The sequence below is a fragment of the Pholcus phalangioides genome, unplaced genomic scaffold (genome assembly GCF_987345545.1).
Source record: "Pholcus phalangioides strain wild (caught in Gottingen) unplaced genomic scaffold, Ppha-v1.0 ptg000007l_1, whole genome shotgun sequence".
NCBI lineage: Eukaryota > Metazoa > Arthropoda > Arachnida > Araneae > Pholcidae > Pholcus > Pholcus phalangioides.
In genome coordinates this window covers 30,057,903-30,070,224 of record NW_028301600.1, presented here as the reverse complement: position 1 = coordinate 30,070,224, position 12,322 = coordinate 30,057,903, and the positions used below count along the sequence as shown (strand labels likewise).

The window sequence follows — 12,322 nt, the reverse complement described above, 5'->3', positions numbered from 1 at the left end:
TCCCTCCCTTCAGGGGCATAGCCAGAAATGTCTTTTGAGCGGACCACTTTCAATTCGGGGGGACCAAAGTGATAGAACAATAGATTTGGCCATCTTTTTCCCTTTTTTCAGTCATTTTCTCACATTTCAGGAGGGGGGGGGGGTACCAGACCCCGAAGTCCCCCCTCCCGCTATGCCTTTGCTTCAGTTTAAAAGTATTAATTTAAAATTAACATGTTTGTTAACATCTTCCTATATTCTTTCTCACGCTGAGAATCGCGGCACACATTTCATTTCATTTATATTAGATATATCTTGCTGGGATCCATCAACAACATTGACACCAGTATGTGAAAGCATAATCATGACATAAAAGTTGTCACACCATAACATGTCTTGTTTTTCAAAACATCTCTGGCATCAGAAAAAGACGGAGAAGTTTTCATCTTATGAATCACTGCTATCGTCACAATCTGGATTTTACCAGTTGGAATCCAAAACACCTTTACCCTTTCATTCTTTGGTTACTTAATATATGATAAGTGCAAAAGCACATTATTAACCAATCACATTAGTTGTTCATCTGAACAAAGAAACTGAAACGAAAACTAAAAAAACACCACAGATGAGCATGAGATAAGATCTGAAATGAAGCACTGCGCCTTAAGTAGAAAGAGTTTGGTAGATACTCTCTTAGAAAGCACCTCACCTTTTGTGATTTCTTTGATTAATTTTACTTTCCCGTCCGCATCACAATGACAGGCTATTTTACAATTGTAAGTAGAGAGGCCGAAAATGCGAAGAAAAAAGGATTTCCAGGGGATATACATTATATAGCCCTGATATAACAACACCCTGTTTTTTAAGCAATTGTCAAGACAAATAAAGATCAGCACAGGATGTAACTGCACAGCTGTACAAAGGTCCCAAACAACCCCACTTTAGGGAAGAAAGAGTGATTCGGGTATCTTTCATTTCCTTTTTTTTTAAAGAAGGGTAGCCCTTGTCCACTTTTTAAATGCGGAAAATACTATTATAAAAGTGGGAGAATAATTTGTTCACGGTTGTACTACAACTATCACATGTTTGCAAAGAGAAGAGGGGAGGGCGTTGTCTTTCTTAAGGGGATATTTTGGAGAGAACTACACTTTTTAAGGAGGTAAGCCAATGATTTGTGATTGCATAGAAAAACAAGTGAACGCCTTTGAGGTTGGGCCTAATAGTTCAAGGGTTAATACATGGTGAGTGTGTGTGAGAGACAGAAAAAAAAGGTAAGACATATTTATCTTTTTTTCTTTGCTCAGTCTGAATTGCTGTTTGCCAGAGGCACCATGTCACAAAAGGGAAATTTCACAGGAGAGTTAAAAATTTCTTTTTTTAACTCTATACTTTCTTTTAGTAAATTATGTCTTTATATGGAGCTTGTTTGTTTTAATATATATTATTTGTTTTGAAAAGGATTTAGTGTCCCTATTTAGTGTAGTGTGACGAAAGTACTGCAAATTAATAGTGTTATCCCAATATTGGCAAAAATGGACATAGTGCCCTTTATCTCCAGCAGAGATTTGGAATATTCAAAATAAGAAAAATTAAAAAAATGGTAAAATGCCATTTGATAACTAGGAAAATTAGGAAAAAAATCTCCCAAAAAAATTCTATATTACTAAACTTGAAAAAACATTTTAAATCAATAGAAGGTATTTATATCAATCAAAGTATCCGACTACATTTAAAACCTGATTTTGGAAGAAAATATTGTTTTTTAAAATGAAAGCCATATTTTTTGTGATTCTGAACCACGCCTCCTTGTTTTGTTTATATGACGCTTAGAATTAAAGTTACGTCCACTTGCATTGCGTTTTTACATCAAGTAATCTGTGAATGAAAATGTTGAAGGCATTTTATGAAGAATGTTATTTCTGATATTTTACTTGAATTTGAAGCACGATGTCTAGATATCTATTGACTGTATCGCTAATAACTTTAATATCATATTTTGCCATTTATTGTTAGTTATAAACCAAAATGTAAGATGTATTAAACGTATTTATCTAATTGTAGTGTTTTATATATACAATATGTTAAGTGACATTTCAAAAAATTCCCATGTACATCTATTGAGTGAAATGACTCTTCGGCCAAAATTTGGGATCGAAGTTGGAGTGAAAATGTCATGAAACTGTGATGCATAAATGAAATATTTTAATAATAAAAAGTACAGAGAAAAATTGGGGCCAAACATAAATGTCATATAAATGATAAATTATTATAAATTAGTCGTATAAACATGAATGAATGAACGCCAGAACTTTGCCACTGGACTTATCCCGTTGCCGAGATCTCTTCCAGCCCAGCTTCGTGGCAGTCTGGAACACTTTATTTTGTGTCAAAAAAGAAAAAAAAAACATTTAAAATTTTTACAACATATTTTCCACGGACAATTGGGTACTGTCACGATTAACAAATTTTGTGGTGATTACAGACGAGATGGGGTAGGGAGTTGAGAAAAGTTTCAGGGTTTCGTTAAGTCAGATGAATGTACACATATTAGGATGGAGGTATGTTTTAAAAGCAATTGAGGGGCTCCCCCATACTATCTCATCTGTTATCTTACACTTGCCATATTATATACACAGGATACAAAAAAAAAAAAAAAAAATGAGAATGTTATTGTGAAATAAAAAAAATATCCATTGGAGTGAGTCATCTCGTTCAACACCTTACTAGCAAATGGGTTTGATAACTTGTGGACTAGAAGCCAGCTTCAGTTTTATTGGGTTGAGTTAATTCCCTCTGGTGGATTTGATGAGAAAAAATACAAAATAGAAATATTGTGTGGGGGAATATATACAATTAGGGATCACCCGTGCCATCTCGCTTAGCACCTTATTCGGTGAGCAACATGAATACAACAATATGAGTACGCACGTGTGTTGTGGACATGGAATGTATGAATAACTTGAATAAAAGAAAGAGAAATACACATATACACGCATTTCTATACATATATATAACTGCCAGGTCCTAACCCTATTTTGGTGAGCAATGTGGGCTTGGTTTAATGGGGAATTTTTGGAGAGAGCCCTAGCTAAGCAGCTTCCGTCTTGGTGTTTTGGTTGACTCGCTCTGGCTGGTTATATTTATATTTAAAAAAATGAAAATATATAAAATATAAACTACATGTAATGGGGTTATTATGAAGCCATTCATGTCCTCCCGCCTAGCACCCTCACTAGAATAGCGGAATGAAGGACACTTGTGGTTATCACATTTACATCATTGTAACAGGAATGTCATAAAAACTCTTTTTCGGGTCCCGTTAGTACATGGTATATCTTGTACATGTCATGGTTATGTATTAGTAGTGGCAGTCATGTGGATATGATTTTTGTTGTTGTTTTTATCCATTTCTGTTTCCCCCCTTATTTTGGTGACATTTAAAACATTCTTTTATAAATCTGGTGGACAGATTTTTTGTTTTTCGTTGGCGCGTATATATCTGACAAGGCTTGTAATCCTTGCTGCTGTGTTTTTGTTTTTGATTATTTGAGTGAACCATTGTTTTCAGAATATTTGTACATGTGTAGATGTTTTGTAAATTTGCACTCTGTGGCATAATGAACTGGACTACCCACCATACCGCAGGCACATTTGTCTGTTTGGCGGCATTTCCGTTCGTGCAGATATATAGGGAATGGGCAGTGTCCTGTTATGAAGATAGTCACCTACCTATTCCAGTTTAGTGTGTTGTATGTGACTCGATGGACAATTTCATGCACTTTCCTAGCTGTTGTTCCTTGGTCCCAAATTTGCTGCCATTTCTGGAGGGTTGCTTGTTTAAGTTGTTGCTTCAGGAGCGTTAGTGGGAAAGGGTTATCAAGTTTATTGTCGCAGTTGACTGCAGCTTTGTCTAGAGAGCTCTTGTTTTCAAGATTACCTACACGGGCCTTGGTCCAACCTAGGAAAATTTTTGGGTTATTTAATAGACACTGCCTCAATAGACGTACTATTGCGTTTCTATCTGTTGGATCTAGAAGTGCTTGAAGGGAGGAGCGGCTATCAGTTATTATTAAAACTCGTTCTTCTGTTCCCATTGCGTAGCGTGCAGCTGCTTCTATTGCTAACAATTCTGTTTGAAAGTTACTATTGTTTTTATCTAGCGCTGCTTGCCACGTTTGCTTTTCTGTATTGTTTGTGTATACACAATAGGCTGCCCCGACGCCTTCATCGGTTTTGGAGCCATCTGTGTATATGTGGGTGTTTGCTAGTTTTATATCATGGCCGTCAATCGAAATTCGATTGGGGATTGTTGAGCAGGAAGGGTTGTGGTGCCAGCTATGCTCCCGTGCTTCAAAGTTATTGGGGTCAAAATCTAGAAGTTCTGGTTGAATGTTTTTCCTAAACCTAACTGCATTTGTATAGACTGCTTCCATTTGGAGCTTCAGGTATAGTGGGCAGTTGCCTGTGATCACCTGGAGTCCAAGCGTGTCCACCTATGTTGTGTCATAGGTCATAGGCCCCGGTTATTGTCAAAAGAAATTTCCTCTGTGCGCTATCTAGGGCCTGTTGTGTTTTTTTGGTTGGATGCTTATACCAAGCTGAGGCGCCATAGGCTAAGAATCTCTTGACTACCATGTTGTAGATGGTGTTCCTAATGCTTTGTGAGATGCCCCAGGATTTTCCTGCTATTTTAGTTAGTTTAAAATGGAAGCGAGTCGCTTTTAGTTCGCATTCATTGATGTGTGATTCCCAGCCGAGGTCTTTTTGGATGGTTATGCCTAAATATTTCAGATTGTTTACACATTTACTATTTTTACCATTAATTTTGATTCTAGGGGATATTTATTTTTTGTGAAACAGAGAATTTGTGTTTTTTCTGTTGATATTTTGAGGTTATGTGCATTAAGCCAATTCGAAAACTCATTAAGAATTTTACTTGCCTTTGTCGCTAGCTGTGATACATTAACTGACCCTATCACAAAAGCAAAGTCATCAGCAAAGGCCTGGATATAGGCATCTTCCAGAAGGGGGATTTTTAGGGCTTGATTGGCCACAAGATTCCACAAGGCCAGCCCGCTACACAAACCCATTGGACAACCAATATCCTGTTTTCTAACCGCCTGGCCTTTCGATGTTGTGATTAAGACGTGTCTATTTGTTAGGTCTGAAAACATTGATTTAATGTTGTTAGAGAGGGGAGCTTTGGACAGTTCTTGGTTTATTGAGGAATAGGTCAGGTTGTTAAAAGCTCCTTTAATATCGATACTTATAAAGGCGACATCCAGTTCTTTGCTCTTGAATTCGTTAATTATAGTGAGTATTAGGTTGAGGGCATTGTCTATAGAATTACCTGACCTAAAGCCGAATTGAAGGTTAGAGTTAGTTTTGAGATTCCAAGTGAAAGTTGAGTCTGAGTCAAAAGTTTTTCTAGACATTTACCTCCTACAGGCAAAAGGGTTATTGGACGATACGAGTAGATTACATCTGGTTTTTAAAAGAGTATTACTTGCCCTATCTTAAAGATAGTGGGGAATGCTTTTAGTTTGAGGCATTTGTTGAACAGCGTGAGGAAAAGAGTTGGGTATTGTTTGTGTACATGCTTGATTATTAGGCCGTCAATACTATCAGGACCAGGGGCTTTGTTTGGGGGATCAGTTTCATAATCCTATCCAATTCGGCTGAACTGAATGGAGAGTCATTATAGTTTGAGGATGTCGTAGTGTTCATGCTCTGTGTGGAGGACTTGTTAGGTGGTGTGAGGAAGAGTTTTTCCAAAATTTATATTAGCAAAATCTCTTTGGGTTCCTTGTGCATCTTGTCCAAGAAGTTTGAAAAGCTGGGAGGGGATGGTGCTTTTGGATTTAACTGTTTTATATTGTTTACCATAAGGATTAGAAGCTTTATTACAGAAGTCTCTGAAGGTTTTTCTTTTTGATTTAGGAATTAGTTTATAAAATTTTGCTCTTTCACGTTTAAATATTATAAAAAGCCTGGGTTTTTTTATCTGGGGGGGGCTTTTTGTATTCTAAGCTGTAGAGCTTTGAGATTGCGCTGCATTTACTTGGGGGTCAACCAGGAGGTTTTGATATTAAGTGTGGATGTTTTCTTTTTGAGACATTTATGACAAGCCTGGAAAATTAAGTTTTCCAGCGGTTCCGTTTGGGCATTGAGATCCTCCGAGGTATGGCAATTATTAATTAAAGTTATTAATTTGGGGATGTCCCTGAGATGCTTGTTAAGTTTAGAGAGACCAAATTTACTTTTGAATCTTGTGAGTGAGATAGCGTTGGCAGAGATGTTAAGTTCTATCAGAATGTATTTATGAAGGCTGGCTGAGAAGCCTGTTGTTATATTTCTATTTTTAGACTTGCACTATTTCTGTGTTTATTGAGAGAGTTAGGTCTGGCCAGCCTTTTTTGTCGCCATGAACATATGACGGTGGGTCTGAGTTTGAGTGATGGAGAAAAATATCATGTTCGCCAATGAATTGCTCTATCTCCTTGCCTCTACCATTAAGCCTCGGATAGTTCTACAACGGAATTTGCATGTTTAGATCAGACTCAATCAGTGCTTGTTCCGGTTTGATTGCATCGAGGATAATTGCAATTTTAGCGAGTGTTTCTTTCAGGTCACCACGGGGAGGTGTGTTGGCTGAAATCAGAGTAAGAGGCTCGTTGTTGAAAGAAAGTTTAACGGCGACGGTGTGATTAAGGGTCTCTATTAAAATTGGTTTTATGTTTTGGTTAGGACAGATTATCACAGCTTTATTTTCTTTTGCGAACCAGACCGACCATGATTTTGGGTATTCTTTTATTGTAGATGTAAGGCTCCTGGATGAGGAATATGTCAATTGGGTATTTATTTGAGATTATTGAAAGTTTATTCATGGCTGCTTTCATGTGGTCGCAATTAAGTTGGATTTGCTTAATGCTAGATTTATTAATTAATTGTGTAGGAAAGAGGTGGGACATGAGATCTGGCATTCTATTTGAACTCATTTTGAGATTTAGAAAATATACATGGCACGAAGATTAAAAATAAATAAAATCTGATCAAACAATGACCCCTATTGAAATGGCATGTGCAAAACATTAAGAAAAAGTTTTGCCTAAACGATATATATATAATTTTTTTTTAAATATATATATATATATATATATATATCACTAACCTGAATATATTCCGGGACCCGAAGTACTCCTACATTGATTAACTAAAAAGGACTAACACAGAATAATTGTTCGCTCAAATTTTCTGGAATCTTGTAGTTCTGGCCCTGTGATGCTGTTTTCGAGATCCCCTGGCATCGCACTGGTCTTGCTCACTTTGGTTGTCTGGACACTACTACCTCGGCCTGCTTGCTTCAAGACAGCTGGGCACGGATGGCAAACACTTGAATCGGCAATCCAACAGTCGTTATTTACCTAATTACCGCATGGTTAATTGTTTATTCTAGTGATGCATGGTGGCAATGGAAATCAAGATGGCGCCGGCAACGACACTTCGCCGCAATGAGAAAAGTTGGTTGACATAAAAAGGGAAATTTTTTACACGGAAGTGAAGGAGTGAAGCAGATATGCCCTGCTAGCGTTGTGATAGTTTGCACATCGGCCGGAGCAAAATATCGTGTGGCCTTCCTCTACGAAGGTGAGAAGGCGAATAAATGAGTAGTATAAACAGGGTTCCACTGTAAATAAGTGATTTCCCTCCAAAAAAAAAAATTATTAGGAAATACAATTTCCTGTTCCCAATGGCTTCAAAATGTTGGGAATTTGGAAATCCTACATGTATGAGACCATAGGCCATAGAAATTTGTTTTTGTTGCAGCAGTCATAAAAGCATGGTTAGTGTTTGTAATGCAACTTTCGTCAAATTTGTTTCAATATCATCAGTCTCACTTTTGTGGGGGGGGCTCATGTACTTTCTTTGTGCCCTCTCCATGAAAAGTCCTCCAGTTGGAATAGGAAAAAAAATTGCACATTAGGTACTCTTCTTGCATTCAGAGAATGAATAGGTTCATGTTCAGAGTTCAGTGAGTGTGTGTTTTCTTATGAAGCTGCTGATAAATAGAGGCAATCCATCACAAGGACATTTTTCATTTGAGGTACCAAATAATAAGATGTTGAAGTATATTAGAAGATAGTTTTAAAATGTTGGTGGCACCCACAGACACATACAGACCCGAAACTGGAAATGCTAGGATCAAGTAATTACTGACTTATATGCAAGTCTAGAAACTTGTATGTATAGCTTACAATGCATTCAAGGGTGTTAATATCTTTAGATTTTCATGTATGTTAATTAAAGATGAAATCAAAGGTAATACAGTGAACAGCACTTAATGCGATCACATCAGGACTCTGGGTTTCTGATAACAATAACTGACAGTTCTGCTCTTATCTTGACTATTTAAATCTGCTCTCATCTCAGTATGGTATCCGAAAAAAATGTTTCGCAGAAACTGCAATCCTTCATGCTTTAAATTTCTTAGTCTAATCTAGACAAAAACAGAATATGTATTGGCATCTTCTTTGACCTCTCTAGAGCATTTGATGTTATTATTTACCTTTATCATTTACCTGTGCAACATGTGTAAATGAAATAAATTTGAATTTGATTGATAACTATATCTGAAAAAAATTCTTGTTATAAGTATGATTACCCTATGGAACATATGGAGAACATGATCCAACGGAACATATGGAAAAGGGACAACTTTGTTTTTATTTCCAACATAACAGGTTTCAGAATGTTAAATTGTGTAATTTTTTGTCAATTGCTGTAAAAGAGGATTTTTGTCTCCATTTAAGCTACATCCCCTTTTAGAAATTGTTAGTTGTTAGAATGCAACTGTCTAATGTGTATTACAAATCATGAAACTTAGATAATGGTACAGTACATTCCATAGAATTCCCTTGTGAAAATCTTCTGGGAGAGGAACTGTGAATGTGGTCTGTTGAAGGAAACTGAACATGAACTGAAGAAAATGACTTTTTTTTTGCTTTATACACATGGCTTCACTATAGTAAAAAAAATTGCAAAAAAAGCACCACACATACATAGATCATAGCGGCAATTACAGCCCAATTAGGACATTGCGAACCATATGGAAATTTTTGTCAATAAGAGAGCCTTCTGACCTCCTACAGTCTTGAAGGTTGATAAGGATAACTTATAAAGAAAAATTTATCTGATTCAACATTAGCATGAAAATATGTAAAAAGAAAAATCTTTCAGCAAAAATAAATTGATAACATAAACTAAAGTCCTGATAACTATAAATTATTTTTTTCTCATTCTCATGTCATGATGTTATGACATTCCGTACTTAGCAAAAGTGATAACTAGGGTTAGGATTTTTAGGCCATAAAAATAACTTATTAGCCCTAGAGATAGCAATATCCAAATGATAACATTATCTGTAATTATAATAAGCGACGTTTACTGTATGAAGAATGTTTGAGATGAAAGTACCATGTGACATTACCACAAATTATTGTGGTAGAACTTACCAATCACAGTCCTTTTCTCTTGCACCTGCAGATCCATTAAATCATTAATCATAATTCAATTAATTTGTTCAAAGCTTCTTTGTTGAATTTGTTCTTCACCTGAAGAATTTCTGTAAAATACAATTTAAATGCATAGCCAGTTTTATTTCTACCATTTTCAGAGTTACTATTTTACTCCCAAGGGACACAATTAACAAATTTGGGTGTATACCAGTTTTTTCTACAGAACATTTGACTTTGGATTTGACTATCAGATTCTATAGATGTAGTTGTCAGAATAGTGTTGTGTCGTGCTGTGATAATTTTGTTTTTGTGACACATATTTCAAACATAAGTATTCAAATTCTTTAATAAATTTAATATGAAATAAAAAAGTTATTTTTCATATAGAAATAGATACCTTTTCCAATTTAGTTTCATACTCTGCCTGAAGCTGGCTCTCATTTTTTCTATGCATAGTTTCCTGAGATAATAAGCCTTGCTTTAGCTCTTCCAATTCTTTTAATAATTTTTTATTACAGTTTTCAAGAAATTGTAACTGAACTTCATAGTATTCAACAGCTGCTTTGGACCTGCAAAACATATTTAAGTTTTCATTTTCATAATAAATCTTACATACCAGTAGTTCTAAAATGTATGCCCCCTGGGGCTCCCTTGTGTCAGTCAACATTTATCTGTGGCTTACTGTAATACTAAAAAACAACCATTTTAAACCACTGAACAGGCACACATTGATATCTATAGCTCACCGCAACACCCCTGACATAGGTTGGCGATGCCCCCAGGAGCTGTGATACACACTTTGAGAACCACTGCTATGCACCATGGTAAAAACTAGATCATAAAAAAGATGTGACATAGAAAATTTTGATCAACAATAACGCACCTATGACAATTGCAGCTCTCTGAAATTCTGACAAACCACTACTAATTGAATTAAAGTAAAGTAGTACCAGGAAGTGTTGAAGAGAACCGAGTGGTGCAGTGGTAAGATGCTCGTCTTGCACTATGAAGGTTACCATCAAGGGCTAAGGGTTTGAATCTGGTCAATGAACGTCAGAAGCAAGTTATTTACCTACCGAGCCTGAGGTGACCACAGATGGATGGAGCCTTCATTTCCCACCCACCTCCATTGGTTGGAAATTGCCATATGGCGATATAAGACTGAAGTTGGTGTGCTGTAAAGTAGGTAGTGTTGAAGCAGCTAAAAGCATCATTGTGTTTGATTTGAGTTTGGTGAAATCATTGTGAACTCCAGCTTAAAGTATAAAAATGACTTAATGCCTACATGAAATTGACTTTGAGCAGATATATGCACTGGTATAGGCAGGGGCGAGTTCGAGATTATAGTGCTTTTTTTTGTGTCCTGCCAATGTCTGAATTCCGATCTTCAGCTTAGGCTTTGGTTGATCCCTACATAGAGATCACTAAGATATCAATATTCAGATTTTTATGATCATTATGGTTAGCTATGGCTAATTATATAAATCATCATAATTATCACCAAAAAATAGGCCATCATGGCGATGACTCTGAATCATAGGGATAGATATACAGGGATATATAAGGATAGATAAATAGGGCCAGTGAAAGCTTGAATTTCGGATAGGGGCCCGGCTTTGGCAGTAACACATACAACAGCACTTGACAAATCCCAGGGACCATGGCGACTGAAAATTGGTATTTAAACCTAAAATTTTCTATATATGTGATTGCTAAATTGGAGTAACAGGTAGAGCTTGACAAATCAGAAAAAAAATTTAGGTACCAGTTAAATTTTTTAGAAGCCAGGCATTTTGTCCTAACAAAAAAACATCCAAAACCCCTTTTCTTGCTTTTTCACGATATATTGAAACCTTTTTTTTTTACATTGTTATACATGCTGACATAAATTCCAATAAATTTGAGTTATCCTTGGACTCTAATAATAACACATAGAAAATTTTAGTGGTCAGTACAGATTTCCTAGTCACCATAGCGACCTGGCACTTGAGATTTATTAAGCCCTGGTCTAAGGACGACACAAAATTTTCTGATTTCATTACATTACATCATTTAACATGGGAAAAAGTTTTAAAGTTCTGAAAGAGTCAAATTTTTTTTTATTTAGGAGCATGTTTTTTGGTTTTTGAGCATGCTTGGCTCCCAAGAAATTTGGATGGCACCTAAATATTTTTCCGATTTGTCAATCTCTGATATACAACATATCTTTTATGTAGTCGATTGCAAAACTTGAGCAATCAAAATTAGAATTGTAATTTTACACCATGCCAAAATTGTTATATAATAATATACAGGGAATTTCAAAAAGAATCACCCGATTTGAAATGCGTATATTACAAAAAATATTGAACATAGACACTTAAGATTAATTTTATATTACATGGCTAATCATAAAGTTTTTTACAAACCAAATTAAAGGTGCTCAATATGTCCACCTTTGAATGCACTCCATATGTCTATAAAGTAGTCAAATTTGTCCCAAACTTTTGCGAGCATGTTTGCATCCACTGCGAGTACATTTTTGTGAACTATGTGCGAAACTCTGTTGGATGCGCTCTACACTTTTGTCTGACATGCAGGAACGGCCAGGGGATTTCCCTTTACACAGACAACCCATGTCTTGTAATTGTTTATACCATCGCCTAATGCTTTGAGCGGTAGGAAGTTCAACACCAGGGTATTGTCGACGAAAAGCATGATGAACAGTTGCACACTCACACTTCACAAAGCTTAGAACACAAAACGATTTCTGTTGTGCAGTCGCCATCTTGACAAACACTGAAGTGGCGGCTGAAGGAAGAGCGTTAGCACTCAAGATTTCCCTCTTT

The 12,322-nt window shown here is 36.2% G+C and overlaps 1 protein-coding gene across 2 annotated transcripts in view; it reads right to left on the bottom strand.

Annotated features, from left to right (window-relative positions):
* The window catches only part of LOC149085157 (coiled-coil domain-containing protein 186-like), a 54,657-nt gene that overhangs the window by 36,812 nt on the left and 5,523 nt on the right, over positions 1 to 12,322 (bottom strand). For both annotated transcript variants that reach the window (XM_089233003.1, XM_089233002.1), the window contains exon 2: positions 9,892 to 10,063. In XM_089233003.1, coding sequence (XP_089089129.1) covers positions 9,892 to 10,063 — 172 coding nt within the window. The remainder of the gene's footprint in view (positions 1 to 9,891; positions 10,064 to 12,322) is intronic.